The sequence below is a fragment of the Papio anubis genome, chromosome 10, assembly GCF_008728515.1.
Source record: "Papio anubis isolate 15944 chromosome 10, Panubis1.0, whole genome shotgun sequence".
Lineage (NCBI taxonomy): Eukaryota > Metazoa > Chordata > Mammalia > Primates > Cercopithecidae > Papio > Papio anubis.
The window spans coordinates 48,213,925-48,229,782 of NC_044985.1; the positions used below are offsets into that span (position 1 = coordinate 48,213,925).

General features: G+C 34.1%; 1 protein-coding gene across 2 annotated transcripts in view; it reads right to left on the minus strand.

The window, feature by feature from the left end:
- Positions 1 to 595: 595 nt before the first annotated feature.
- Positions 596 to 15,858, minus strand: part of GRB14 (growth factor receptor bound protein 14) — a 129,815-nt gene continuing 114,552 nt past the window's right edge. For both annotated transcript variants that reach the window (XM_003907550.5, XM_009182341.4), the window contains 6 exons: positions 10,038 to 10,118; positions 5,154 to 5,270; positions 4,991 to 5,063; positions 4,788 to 4,875; positions 2,214 to 2,307; positions 596 to 966 (listed from right to left, as the gene is read on the minus strand). In XM_003907550.5, coding sequence (XP_003907599.1) covers positions 820 to 966; positions 2,214 to 2,307; positions 4,788 to 4,875; positions 4,991 to 5,063; positions 5,154 to 5,270; positions 10,038 to 10,118 — 600 coding nt within the window. In that variant the 3' untranslated portion in view covers positions 596 to 819. The remainder of the gene's footprint in view (positions 967 to 2,213; positions 2,308 to 4,787; positions 4,876 to 4,990; positions 5,064 to 5,153; positions 5,271 to 10,037; positions 10,119 to 15,858) is intronic.

A 15,858-nucleotide genomic window follows, 5' to 3' on the forward strand; every position in this document is an offset into this window, starting at 1 on the left:
GAGAATGGGGCAAGTGTGAAATGTTAAAGTAACAATGTCACATTGTCACAGATTATATACCATGAGAAGGTGTGTGCAAATTACATACATCTCTTCTACATTTCAATTACTTCTTTAAAAACAAGTAGTACTAGCCAATCATTAAATGAATGGAAAAAAATACAATGAACAATATGCCACTAATGGGTACAATACCAGTATAAATTTTATAATGAACTATTTAATAATATTTTTAAATTACCTGGAAAAAAATCAACATATTTCAAAATGGTTTAAAGCTACTATCTCAAAATATGATTTCATTTTAAGAAGATCATAAACACAGAAAATATATAATTCAAAATAGCTTTTACTTTCATTAACAGGTTGTGGATAGTTTCTTTTAATTGATAAATTATCATATTTATTAACATTAAAAAATAGTATAATTGAAATTTAGTGCACAAATAATTATTTCTGACCCCCAATTTATTTCATATTTTGTGTTTGAGAATTCTGATATTGCTATATAGTAAATAAGGGAAATAGATGTTTTAATATGCATATTTGAAGAAAATATTATAGTGATGTAAAAATCACACAAGAACACACCAAGTCAATTTTTTTCTAAGGTTTAATTTTAACTAATGAATTTTAAATGATGAATGTTAAGTCAATCCAAGTCTTTGCTTATTTGCAATGCACAAACTATTTTTTTTGTAACTTGCAGGTAAAATACATTCTTTTCACATGGTAACATTTTCACCCTTATTTATGGTCTTTTATTATTTTTCTTGAGTCCTTTTTCTTCAATAGTTTAGTAAGTCACTTCTGGTTTGGCTAGAGAGCAATCCTAGCACAATAATGTTTCAACTTGCAAGGAAGAACGCCCTTATTGAGTTGATAGAACTCCACCAGTTGTATTAGATCTGTAAATCTTGTGTGGCCATCATCCAGTGTGTGGAACATTTCACCGTCATCTTCTACCTGCAAAAGGAAAAGCAACAAATAAGAGGGTACATTACACAGAAGGACAGTCATATTCGATTGCAAACTATCTCCACATGCCAAAATTGCCAAGTTTTTCAAACTAAAAGACAGTGAAAAGAATGTTATGGCATATCTACTTGTTTTTTGTAACATCACTTGCATTTAAAAGAAATATCAGCTGATCCCTGGATAAGCATTGCTACTCTACTTCATCTAGTTCTAATTCTCTCAACATTCTGTTAGTAAAGACAGTATGACTATTTTGAATCAATGCAAGAAATCTACAATATTCCAAGTAAAAGTAAATGAAGATTTTAATGCTCCGACTTAGAGAAATTAATTTGCTTTTCTAAATGTTATCTACTTAGCCACAAAAATGAATATTTACATAATTTTATTAGTAGATTTATTCTGAAGCAATCACATATTATGCTAATAGAATGTCATTTTGTCAGTTGTCTTTTCTTTAAATCAGGGAAGTCTTCTGGTACTAAACAATTCATATTTGCTAGGGACATTGATCACAAAATAAAAGAAGTAGGGAGGATACTTTATATAGCCTTTGGATAATTCCAAAAAAGAGGCAAGTCAAAAGGATGCACCAGTAATTTAGCAATATTATGGAATACCTTTCCAAAAAGACTGAATCTTCATTCCACACCATTCAGTTCCAATATACTACACACATTGCATACATACAGGCACACCCACACAGACACACAGCAGCAGAGGCAACAGAAATCCCAAAGCAAGTTGTGTGCCACAGAGAAGCCCAAGCACAGAACTTTTAAAAATATGTTCAGAGTGCTTTCAGTCTTCACTAGTTCCATAGAATCTCTGTTTCTAGCCAAAGGCATTAAAAACAAAACAAAAAATTTTGAGAAAAGAGAGGAGAAAGGGCTTTAAAGTAATGTTTTCTAAAGAGCTGTTAGTAGAATTCAGGAGAAAGAAGCTTTGGTGCCCTTTTAACAATAGGTGGCATGGGGTCTATACAATATTGCTAAATCATATTTCATAGAAAAAGGAAAATTTAATTTTTACAATTCCTGTATTTCTTATATTAATTCAGGCTCATAAAATCATTTCTGCCAAAGTTAACTATAGTCAAAGCACAAGCTCCCAAATTATATTTAATAAAAAGACCAAAAGAAAACCAAAGTTTCCAAAAGCTTATGCATTAAGATCAAAAGCTTATGCATTAAGATCATTTCTAATATACAAATGTGAAATCACAAATTACTTACTGGTATAATTTGAAAGTGCTTTATTTTTTGTCCATGACTCATTGACAGTACGAAAGTTTTGGGGTTACTCTGACTATCCCGTACCAAGAAAACTCTAAAGAGAGAGAAGGAATTTCAATGTTTCTATATTTACTCATGGATTTCATAGAACTACAGTGTTAACAAATTCAAGAAGTGTATGCATAAATGTAGCTGGGGACTCCTTTACTATGTATTCAATGGGTGGTATTATCCAACTTGGCAATCAATGTGGTATAACACAATCTGTACTATAAAGCTGACATTGGTGCTAATGTAATTTTAATAGGCTAAATACACAACCCATTTGTCAGATTGTTTGATCACAATAAACAATACACTGTTATGTCTGCATCAACAATTGGTGCTACATTCTCTTTGCACTGGGAAACTGGGTATTCACATGTAACTATTCTGCCTAAAGATTAAGGCATTTGCATATTGTTATTTTACCTTCTGGGTCATGTTAAGCTTTGAAAGAAGGTAAGAATTTAGAATGAATTTTTTTTGTCTTTTGAAACAGGGTCTCACTCTGTCGCCCAGGCTGGAGTGCTCTCGGCTCACTGCAATCTCCGCCTCCTGGGTTCAAGCAATTCTCCCACCTCAGCCTCCCAGGTAGCTGGGACTACAGGCACATGCCACCATGCCCAGCTAATTTTTGCATTTTTAGCAGAGACAGGGTTTCACCATATTGGCTGGGCTGGTTTCAAACTCCAGACCTCAAGTGATCCACCTGCCTCAGCCTCCCAGAGTGCTGGGATTACAGGCATGAGCCACCATGCCTGGCCTAAAATTTTATTTTATAATAACCCCCTCTTCTATACTGGATACCCTTTCTTTTGATTCTGGTTTTAACTGTTACATACACAATAGCAAGAAAGAAATGAATATATTGTTTTAAAAAAAATCTTGAATTTATCAAATGTTTAAGCAAAATGCTTTAAGCAAAAAAAAAAAACCATCCGATCAACACATACTTTAACCTTGAAGAATGCAGCAGAAAAGCCTCTATAATGTCAGGCTAGAAAAACAAGACATGGCCTCTAATGGCCTAAGAGAAAAATGCTGCCAGAAGTAGATTCTTATTTACTGGCAGTGCAATGCAAAACCAGTTTTGTATTAATTGTTGGTAAACACACTGTGTAAATGATCCCCACTGGTGAATCCAATATGAATCTCACTGTGCCTGGGCCAAGAGGCAGCCAAATTTAAAGCATCACAGATGTCTGACGAAGTTATCCATTTCATTTGCACTGTGTGAGATTCCGACATTACATCACTGGGAAATGGGACAAAGGGGCGTTTCACTGGGAAATCAAGCTGTAATTCTCTTCCCATTCTCAAGTAGATCACCACTACCACCTAGTGGATCACTTGGCACCATCACACCTCTCCAAAAGAATACCAAAAATATTAAAAATAAAATATTATCATTTTTATATGATCATTTCATTCACTTTATAAATACTGGGCTCAGAAATAAAGAAAATTATAATCCTTCAAAACATTTTAATAATTCTTTGTGACTCATTTATTTTCTTGGTTTCATCAGATTGTAATTCTACTGATTGTTCAAATTTATATCCAAAAAGACTGCACTCCATGCAAAGAAACATATTAAAATATCTTATTTACAGTCTGGGGAAATGCTGACTTGCTATTAATAATCTTCCATGTGAAGAAGCATTTTTATCCAAATTTCAGTATTAAATCACCTTGAAACCTTGCCATTAACTGAAGTCAACTTTTGAAGATAAAAGATCCCATCACCACTTGTTTAAATTGATAGTGATTTCATTTCTCATCTAAACCACAATACAACCTCCCTCATTTGTACTGCATTTGGAAAGGGAATTCAGCCATTATTATAGAAAATATCTGAAACATCGAGTAATTTGAGAAAAATAAAATTCTTCACATTATAAACCTTTCATAATACATTTTATATTTCTCTTTTGAATTCCATGGTACCCCACTAAAAGACAACATGAGAAACAGTTGAAAGGTACTCTATTCACAGGTTTATATTACTTTAAGACGTTAAAATTTAGAGAAAGGACAATAGGGATGTAAACAGAAAAAAAAAAGGGTTCAAAACACATACGAAACAGTTTTTTACTTAACACACATTGCATCATGCCTAAAAAAAATACAACAGGTGACATAATGTCACAATATAAACCATACTTTGAAATCATAATTATATGTTCAAATCAAAATATTGACACTTAAAAACAAGTTCATTTTTCCCCCATCAATTGATATCTGAGATGCTAGAATCAGCACATAATGGGTAATATTAGGGATCACTGGTTAAGAACAAGATATTCTATTCTGTTATTTGTTCATTTATATAAAAATACCACGCACACACTATGTACCAGGTATAATACAGATACTGTTAGAATACAATGACAGCCTCATTTACAGAACAATGTCACTTCTGTTTTATGATAAGCCCAAATCAAGAACTCTTTGTGGCTGTGGAATAAATAATTACTGCTTATAGGAGAAATCCAAATCACAAGTACTCAAAATTAAAAATACCAAACTTACCCATCCACAAGTCCTTGCTGAATAATCAATCGCTGAGCCTCATCTCTAGAAATTTTGTGGTGAAACCATGGCTGGGACCGGTGGATAGCTAAAGAAACAAGATGGATGAATGCAAAGCTTTGTTTGAGATGACTGCAATCTCATTACATGTCCTTTCCATGTCTATCCGTCTACTCAGTGGCAATGACTATGAACAGACATACCCATGTTTGTGGCAGAGCTCTGTGAAGAGGCAGTGGGACTACCGTGAGTGCCCAGGCGTAAACATCCTTTTTTCTGAGCAAGGAAGGGGAAAACAGATCTCAAGTTTTTAGGTGAAACAAACTGAAATCATAAATATTTTGAAGAACGTGAAGCTACTTGTACCCTCCAAGCGAGTCCCTCTTCAACTGCAACTGAAAGGGCTTCAGTGGGATTTTCTATAACTCTGCTTTTCTGGCCTGAGAAGTCCATTGCTACCAGGGAATTCTCTGATATACTTCTCTGGAAAAAAGAAACACATTTGAATCATGAAAATATTATTTGAAAGTTATCTTTCAAAGAAATAGAAAGTGCTTGTCAATTTCAGTGTTTTTCTCTCAGTGTTTTTCTGGCAGTACATTTCCATTCTAGAAGGCAGTGCCCAAAGTGGCTAGCAGAAAATTTAAAGTGAAAATACATATTCAAGATACAATGGCGCTATAAAATATTTTTGTTAAATAAGCTAAATGGTAATTTGTTAAGGTATCTGAAGAGTTGAATAAACAGATTAAAAGTTTTTAAAGCATGTCTTTCTTCTAAAACAAACTTGTCTTTTCATATTCTCTGGTAAAATGGGAAAACTTACATTTAGAAAGCAATAGCTCTTCCCATGGTTAAAAAGATACAGTTTCTGAACTGATCTCTCCATTAAGCTTTGAGATCCATCAGTCATCAATTAAATGTCAAATCCATCTACTTATGAAGCAACTAGTTTTTAAGATTCAAGATACACAAAAGTTATAACTTAGATTGACATACATCTCTTGAGAAATAATACTCATATTTTTAATGAGTTTTATTATGGAGCAAACTAGAATATGTATTTTAAAAGTCTATCACATCAACTTTCATCTTAGAAAATAAAATTTAGAGAAAGAATAATCCCGATAATTCCATAATCTTAAAATTTCCATGAGTTAACATATGAACATATTTTCATCTTGTGAGAATACATCTGGCCACATGCGGGCTGCAAAAATAGCCTGAATAAAAACTCATAGAAGGTAACTTTAAAGAAACTTAGTTTAAACAAGTGATAAAGTCATTGTCTTTGCTAATTACTTCTTGTATTTATATTATTTGAGTTGAAAGTAAAATACGCAAAACCTGGATCTTATTTTTCTTTTTTGTTTGTTTCGGGCTCTACTTTACAACCATCTTTTAACAAGTATGCCATCCCACAACAAGTCATGAATCCTAAGAAAGCCCATTGTTAAAATCCTTAGTCAAGAATCCTACTCAGTGCATACAACATCAAGAAGGAATTAAAATTCTCCAAAAGAAAAAAATTTAAACACACCCATGGAAAATAACAGTTATTTTCTACTAATTAATAGAAGAGCAAAACCCAAAGTGGAGTTATAATAGTAAACCACTAGCCAGACTGCATCTGGGGCCCCCTGGCTTAAAAACATTTTATCTCTCTTTATGTGGATTCCGCTATACCTGGCTTGGTTACACAGACTATAGTCAAATGTGGGCTTCAAACAAAACCTTATCGACAAAAAACGTTAGGACTCCTTTATCACTGCATCACATATTCCACTTTATTAGCATTCGTAATTTTCTCTTCAAACTATGCTGTAGTGGCCTACAATCTTATTATGGTTCATCTGTATTTCTAGAGATCTGGCATGCAATCTTTCATTTGTTACAGGAGCCTTTCTAACTGACAGCTGCTCTTTCCACACAGATGCTGTCTCTGTAATCTCTATTTGCTGTCACACCTTAGTTTGCCCTTCTCACCCCGTGAGCTTCTGTGCAGGTCTGCAGACCAGTCGGATATACTTGTGCTTTGCTGACATTAATGAAAAGCATCCACCTGCCCAAACTGCAGAGTAAGTTTCCTCAATCATAACAGCTTTATCCTTATAATATCTCTCCCTTTACATGCCAAGGTAGGTTCTGTAATCTCAACTCCCTGGCAACATAAAAATACCATTATATTAAGAAAAAAATAAACATAATCAGTTGTCCTATTTTTCTCCCTCTAGTATAGCAGGCCAGGAAATAAAACAGGATCCTGTGTTCCCTATTTACTTGACATACATAAGAAGATGACACTACAAATAAGGAACATTTTCATTTGCTACATTAACTAGATTAAGGGAAAACACAGGACTATAGCAAATGTTTTCTACTGAATGGCAGGTAGTGGATGAAAAATTAATAGTTTATCATCGGTGGACAAAGAAATGGAAGTAAAGCAGAGTCTGACAAACTCAAAAGGTCATTTTCAGCTCAGTTTCTTTCACATAGAAAAGCGATGTTGATAACATTCAGAGTTGGTTATATTTCTCCAACACTTGTCCTCTTTTCTGGCTCTTCCTTCTTAGGACATGAGCAGGGCAGGCCCTAAAAAATGGGTCCATGATTTTAATGGCATGACTTTCTTTTTAAGAAAAAAAAAATAGGTCTGGGTATACCCTGGATTATCCAGCCCACACTTTGAGATCACATCTACTCATTCTTAGTGAGGCTGCACATAAAATGGTTTTTCAGGCAGTTTGGCTAGGTGACAACCAGTATCATCCCATTTGAAGGATTTAGATAAACTTAGAGTGCCACCATTAGCAAGAAGGCACAAAATTTCTTGAGATATTATTCTCTCATTTGCTTTATACAAAGCTACACACATCAGAAATGCAATGGTTTCTAGATTATACAACCATCACCCTCATTTTACACTGCAGGATACCAGTGACTTGACCACAGTCACACAGGCAGCTTATGGTAAAAGCAGTAACAGATATGTCTGGTGTAGGGTTCTTTTATGTTCCATAGAGTGGGAAATACAGTGAAGAAATTGCGGTTTAGAATGTTTATCCTCAGGTCAAAAGTGAAGAATAAAAAGAGCTTGAGTAGACTCGCCTTCTCCAAACCTCCATCCCCTCACTCTAGCCAGGGCAATATTGATAAATGTTCCTTTAAATGAATCTTTTGTTTTCCCTAAAAAGGACCAAACATATTTGGCTTCCTGAAATGTCTGCTGCTGATTGATTCTCACTTCAAAGGCTGATGGGGTGGCTGTTACATGCTATATATAGCTAAGATGTTCATTACGGTTTGAGAAGTTTTTTCTCATTTCCTTTCTCAAAATGTATAACTGGAAAAGTTAGGAAAAGAAAGAAAAGAATATTGTTCCTTTAAAAATATAACTAAAGTTTTATACTAAAATGTATACTAAAAACTTATGTGTTAATCGCTGAAAATAGTGCCTGGATGAAAAGCAATAAAGGCTGGTAAAGAGTACTGGCATTGTTTAGGTCCCTGATTCTTCCCAAATAATCTGGAAAAGTGAGATTTTATACAGACACCAAAGTCAACACAACTACTTCCCAAAACTTCTAAGTTTCCTTCATGTAAATTAATAATATTAAAGATGTAATTCTCACATACTACTGTGTCTGATTATGATAACTGCCACTCAGGATAGGTCTTTACCACACAGGCACCTGCATCCTACAACCACTATTCCCAACCAAACTCACTCAAGGCGTATCTCTTCCTCTACCTGGCACTGAACAAGGAAAGTCACACTAATTAAACTGTCATCCACATCTTGATCAACAGCAGCATCACTTTCAATGGAAAAAGGCAAGGGTAATACCACACACGTATGCTGAAGGTGATGAGAATGGGAAGAACTTCCTTTATAACCATTTTTCCTATGATTAAGAGGACACTAAACAATAATTGCCTCCAAATATTTGGCTGCTATTAACATGTTCATCCTAATAACTTTGGACTCTAAAAGAAATTTGGAGGAGTTTAGGAAAGGATTAATATAATAAAATTCATTATTATTCTTATATACATATGAAATGAAAGATAAAAGTAAGCTGAAAAAATGTAAAAATATTCATCCTAACATGATTGCTTTTATAAACTTCACTGTGTTCCTTAGTTTCTTATTTTAGAACTTAAAAGTAATACCACACAAAGATGAAAAGTTATTCTTCCATAACTTAAAGCGATGCAACTACAAAATTGGGGTTCTTTTTCTATATAGTCTATCAGGTTTCATAATCAACATTATTTCATGCTTCATTCCTAGAACTGAGCATTTCATCTACTATATTACACGTGGGGTAAATGCACCTTCCCTGGTCACATCCATGAAGAGCATATTTTTAACCTAAGTGAAAATGTAGATTTTTTTAAAAATGCACATTAACTGATTTGTAACACATGTGCATACATCTGAATTCCTAATACACTCTATCTTAAGGAGTGCAGCAAAAATAGCAGAACATAAATCTTAAGTTCAGAAATACATTTCTTATGTTAATGCACACGAAATTAAAATTAGATCCTAAAGAAGGAAAAAGATGTGCCTGTGTGTGTCTGCAAATAAATATCCAAGTTGCATTTAGTATAAGTCTGAAAAGCAGTGCTAGAGTTAATGTAACACACGACCTATATTTTGGCTTGTGGTTTTTGGGTTTCCTGGAAAGCAGTCTGCTTTTAAAGGACCTGGAACTTAAAAAAATTACTGTTAGAAAGCCAAAATGCAAAAGAGCTCACATGTGTATACTGTAGCTTTTAAAATTCCAAATCACTGGCATCTTTATACTAGATTGTGACAATCCCAGAATCAGTATTAAAATAAAAAAATGAAACCACAATCAAAACCAACAATTAACAAAACATAAGCTAAAATGCCAAAGAACATGTTCTGTAAATTATATTTTTAAGATCTAATCTTCAAATGTTGTAATGACAGAGAAAGACACATAATTCTTTCAAATATTTAGAACTTTAACATATACTATCATATGTTTTATTAAATACTTTATGTATAATGATATGATTTTATCACATAGGTAGCAAACAAATAAAATCCAAGAATAAAAAATTCAATGTAACATTATACTAGAATGGTGCCAAAGAATTACTTAACTAACAGACAGTAATGTAAATTATTATAAAATACTGTTATGTAGTGTAATTTAAACGAATATAATGTAAATGTAAAATAAAATACAGGCTCAAGAATTTGGTCCTTACCATAGGTGATATGCTCTGTGAACTGCAGCCACTTCTACCTTGATATGGATGCATATAATTCTGGTACAGCTGCATGCCATACTGCAGAATAAATAAATAAAACACATTCCCACCACTTTTACTAATCTGATAATTTATGAAAATCAACACTTTCATCAATTATACAATATAAATATAAAAAGAATTAAAGCAAACAAGCAACCAAAATGTTGAAAGATAAACTTCTAGTGCCCTGCAATAATATATTTTAAAAGACAACTGAAGTCTTTTACTTAGACTTACAACTTAAAGTCCAGCTCACCTGTACAGAGTTCTGGAGCTGACATTTCTACTCATCATTCTTAACACCAAATTGTACCACAACTATCTGGAGTAGTACACTGCCTCATGATTAAAAAAAAACAAAAAAACAACAAAACAAAAACTCACTTGGGAAGGGTGATGTGCTTTCTGGTACAAAGATTCCAAAAAGTTCACATGCATGCTAAGCAACACTGTGCAAAATTTATTGTACCTCTCTGATGAACAACTAATGATTTACTTTCCCTCTTTGGTAAATCCATAAACATGGCCCTATGTTGAAAATTATCGACAATATAGCATCCTCATATCAAAACTATTAATACCATTATTAATGTTTTACTTCAAATTCAGGGAAACCAAAATAGTGGGGAATCAAGCTGATTTCAAACAAAAGGTTTCAAGGTACAATATAAGTGGCAGAAGATAAGAATTTCAGTGTCTTCACTTTCAGGAGGCAGCATCATATGGACTGAGCTGGCAGGACAGAATTGGAAAACAGGTCTGGATTATAACTGGATTATTTGTTTGAAAAACAGTAAGAATGCCAACTGCCAAGACCAAACTTGTCCTGGAGTTTTCCACATCTGAATTTGGAAGCTAACCTCCTTTAGGTTTAAGTCATTTTGTGAAAAAAAAAAAGAAAAGAAAAGAAACAGAAAACAATGGAATAAACAGCCTTTTTTCCCCTATATTCTGCAATTCTGTCCATTTCATAGAGCCCACAATGAACTTAAAAGTTAGGTTTTATATGAAAGAGATTAAATAGACACCACGGAAGCAAATCTTACCCGAAGGATAAATTCTATTTAAACATTCCAACAGAGCTGTTTTTCTACTAAAGACTATTTCCTTAAAAGCAATTTTAGCACAATGGATATATTTGGTAATTAGGCAAAAAAAAAAAAAAAAAGAAAGAAAGAAAGAAAATCAGAGGGGGTCTAGAGGAGTCACTGTTTTCAAGATTTTGCTTTTAACATGAAGGCAAACCCACACTCATTTAAAATTCTCTGTGTTGACTTCTTATCCAATTATTTCCCAACTTCTAAAAATTATTTTTTAATTTAAGGTTTGATTGACATTAATGGGACCTAATGAAATTTATTTCAAATCAACTCTAAGCCTACAATAGCTTTAAAAAGAAGGCAGAGGAGCTTAATTCCTAGTCAAATTCATTTTGGAGAATATATAATAACCTCAAACCAACATTTTCACAAGAAACATGCTGCTTGGCCACCTTTTATTTATCTGCATTGAAAAGCCTGCTACCTACTAATAAGTCTGTTTTCTTCAAAGATGTATTGTCCCTGGTACCTGCAGTGTTAGGTAGTTGCCTCTGTGCTGCTGGAGGTCTTTAGTAGGCATTTAACTCTGGACAAGAGGTAGGGCGGGGGTCACCTTAACATTTCCCCATCCTATGGCGGGGCAGATAGGGGACCAAAATATGTTAGGGAGGACCTAGCAGAGTGCTAATTGAAAGGGAAGGAAAAGAGACAACATATAACTAGCACATCACACATAAGAAAATCTCCCATTGTCTAAGTCTCAGATATTCTATAATTCTCTGTGTAATTAGAATTTATACAAAGAGAAAACAAGAGTCTCCATCTGATCCATATGAAGACTTAATGTACATATAAAAGAAAAGGACATAAGAATAAAACAAGTGGCCAAATTCTTGGTGGGAGGTTGTATCTAACAAGTGGTGTGTGATGAAAAAAGAGGGCACTCCCAGTTCAGCCAAGATAATATCTCCTTGTTCATCCCCACTAAGTACAATGGTAAACTCTGGAAATAACACAGTAGACAACAAAAGAAAACAAAGTACGTGTTAGAGACACTTCTACCATCTGGCGAGCCCAGCTGCACCAGCCAGGCAGATCCAACAGGAGGAGCCCTGCTGACAAGAAATTGCCAGGGAAGCCAACTCACTCCACCATTAGAATGCCACAGGTGTGTCTGTTTTGTGAGACCTGGAGTAAGCCCTGGATTCCTGTGATCTGGATATTTTATAGTGTAAAAGAGATCATATCATCTCTTTCCTGTTTGGGTTCTCATAGATTCCACATAAGGGACCTCACAGATGCCTCCTCCCTCTTCAGTCTCATCTGGAAAAGCTTCGCCATTATTGAAATGAACAGGAAACACGGATGTGGTAGGTGGAATAATGGTCCCCCAAAGATGTCCACATCCTAATTTCCAGAGCCTATGTTAAGCTGCATGGAAAAAGGGAATTAAGGCTGTCAATCAGCTGATTGTGAGGTGGGGTGATGATCCTGGATTATCCATGTGGGCCCAGTGTAATCACAAGGGGCCTTAATAAGTGGAAGGGAGAGGCAGAAGAGGCAGAACCAGGGAGATGGCAGTGTGAGAAATACTTGGTGTGACAGTGTTGGCTTTGAAGACGTTGAAAGGGCCCCCAGACAAGAAGTCTGGGGGGATTTTAAAGGCTGCCAAAAAACAAGGTAACTAGATTCTCCTCTAGAGCCTTCAGTAAGAAATGCAGCTCTGCCAACACCTTGATTTAATCCAGTAAGACTCATTTCAGGCTTCTGAACTAAAGAACAATAAATTTATGTTGCTTTAAGTCACTACCCTGGCGGTAATTTGTTACAGCAGTCGTAGAAAACCAACACAATGAAGCATCTTTCATGGGAATCTGTGATTGAAAGATGCCTTAAGAACAGTAAGATGAGAAAAAATAGTGAGAAGGGAACATTCTTCCAGGAACTAAGCATCATGGAAATGGAAGAATTAAAGAAAGTTTTTAGTGTATTTCATCCATTTTTAGATGTGCATTTCAAAATTTAACATCTACAAATTTAACTGTATCCTATAATCTATAATATCTTATATTCACTATGGACCTAGTGATTTGTCATTGCCTGATACCTTTGGTGGGATTAAGAAATCACCAGCATTAAACCTTATATACGCAATATTAGTGGAACACAGCCCCACGCCATATCCTGTGGAAAATACAGGTATCTGTGACTCTGAGATGAAAGTGATTCAGAAAAGCCAGGCTTAGAATATGAAGAAGTTTTAAAGATACCTTAATTAATGCATTCTACTTATATATTTTATTTTATATTTATGTGTGCATATACTTAATGCATATATATGTGTATGTGTAAAATACATTTATGTGTGTGTGTGTATATATACATATATCTGAGTGTGTGCAAATAAAAGTGATTAAAATACAAAATCTAGGTTTAAATAAACCTAACATAACTATCTCAATAAATAAAACAAAAATTATAAGTGATATGAAAGCATCATGTCATCATTTTCTTGGCATCATTTTTTTTCCTTCTAATGCTAATAAAAATAGTGATGTATCCTGGTAAAAACCAATAGCTTCTCAGATTAAGTGAAATGTTGATTAAACGAAGTAGGCTTACCACCTGCTTCTGTGCTGGGTGTCAAACTTTAAGCCCAAGGGAGGAAGAGAGGAAGATGGGTTAACAAGGTTAAAGAACATCCCCCTTGCAGTCTAGCCTGATTTCCAGTTTTGAAAACAGAGAAAACCAAAAACCACAAGGTAATTTTCTCTACCATAACTCTTGATGGAGTAGAGCCTTCCGAAGAGTACCAGCCTCTTTATCTGTAAAATTGCACGGCTGGACAAAGTTAGTAGTTCTTATTCAGAATCCCTAAGGATGGGGCGGGGACCACATGTAAATTCAGAAAGCTTCTCAGGTGATTTTAACAGCAGAATATTTGAAAAACAAGCAAACCTCTCATAAAGAAGTAAACATAGTGGCTATCTGCCAAAACAGCAAAAGAATGTAAGTTTCACAGTTAAACAAAAAGCTTCATTTAAATCGTTTTTTAAAACTTTCTTCCAATATCACTTCACATCTACTAGAATGAGCATAATTAACAAGAACAGGAACCAAAAAAAGTAAATAACAAGTACTGACAAATATATGAAGAAATTGGAACTCCCATGCATTACTGGTAGGAATGCAAAATGGTTCAGCCACTGTGGAAAAACATTTTGGCAATTTCTCAAAAAACTAAACATAGAATTACCATAAAGCAATTTCATTACTACAGGTATTCCCCCGAAATTGAAAACCTGTACTCAAACAAATACATACACACATATTCATAGCAGCACTATTCACAATAGTCAAAGGTAGAAACAACCTAAATGTCCATCAGTGAAAAAATGGATAGACTGTGTTTATCCAACATATAGATAGATATAGAGGGCTATACATACAATGGAATAGTACACAGCCATAAAAAGGAATAAAGCGCTAACATATGCTTCAATGTTGGTGAAACACAAAACATTATGCTAAGTGAAAGTCAGAAACAGAAGGTCACATACTGTGTGATTCCATTCACATGAAATACGTACAATAGGTAAATCTACACCGACAGAGGCAAACTAGTGACTGATAGGGTCTGGGAGTAACACTTAATGGGTGTGGAGTTTGCTTTTGAGGTGATTAAAATGTTTTGGAACTGAATGCACTAAATGCCAATGAATTATTCACATTAACAATAGTGTGATTAATTTTATATTTTGTGAATTTTACCTCAATTTAAAAATTGAAAGAACACAAAATAAAACTTTCTTCTAAACCTGGTATGATAATAATTCTGATTATGACATTCTGTCCTTCTTTACCCTGATCTCTCTTAAGTCGGATGCTAGGAAAAAGTCAACAGAGAGCAGAAGAGGTAAAAATGGCAAAGACAGAAGAAAAAAAGTACACCTGGAAAATATACAAACTACAAATCAATTGAAAAGTTTACTGCATCCCCTTCTTCAGGGTAAGTGAAATGGGGGAACCTAAGGACTTCACAATGCTCCAGCTGCTCTGATTTTCATTTCTAACTATATTGAAAAGCTAGTTTTAGTACACTCATTGTTAATAATCTAAATCTTCCTGTAATAAGAAAAGGATTACATATACATAATACACATGTAAAATGTATAATCATTATATTGGCAAATTAAATTAGTGCCTAGGCATAAATCATAAAGAGTACCTTAGAAAATGTTAAATGCTCTTATTTTAAACCAAAAATTTAGTAATAACGATAAATTATGTATTTTGTTGGCTTCAGCAGCAGCAATACTAACTAATGTGGACAGGCACATTGCTTGGATTGTATCTTTTCAGCAACAACAACAACAACAACAACAACAACAAAATTTTGTAATTTCCTCCCTAACTGTGACTACCAAATCAGTATCTTTAAAAGGAAATAGTTGATAATTGTTATAAGTATACATTTTAAGTTTTGCTCAATTTACTGGCAAACAGTTTTTGAAAATAAATGTGCATTCTATACATTCTGGAAGAAATCAGTTCTGCTTTTATTTCCTATGAGCGTCTACCATTAGAATATTGCTACTCATTTCAAAATCGCTCAGCAGCAACAAATAATTATGCTTACGGAAGTTGTAATTTCCACTTAGCACAAGAGTAGATGTTTAAAAAATATATTCATAGTAAAATTGTACAGTAATTTGAGTCATGCTTATTAAACTAGA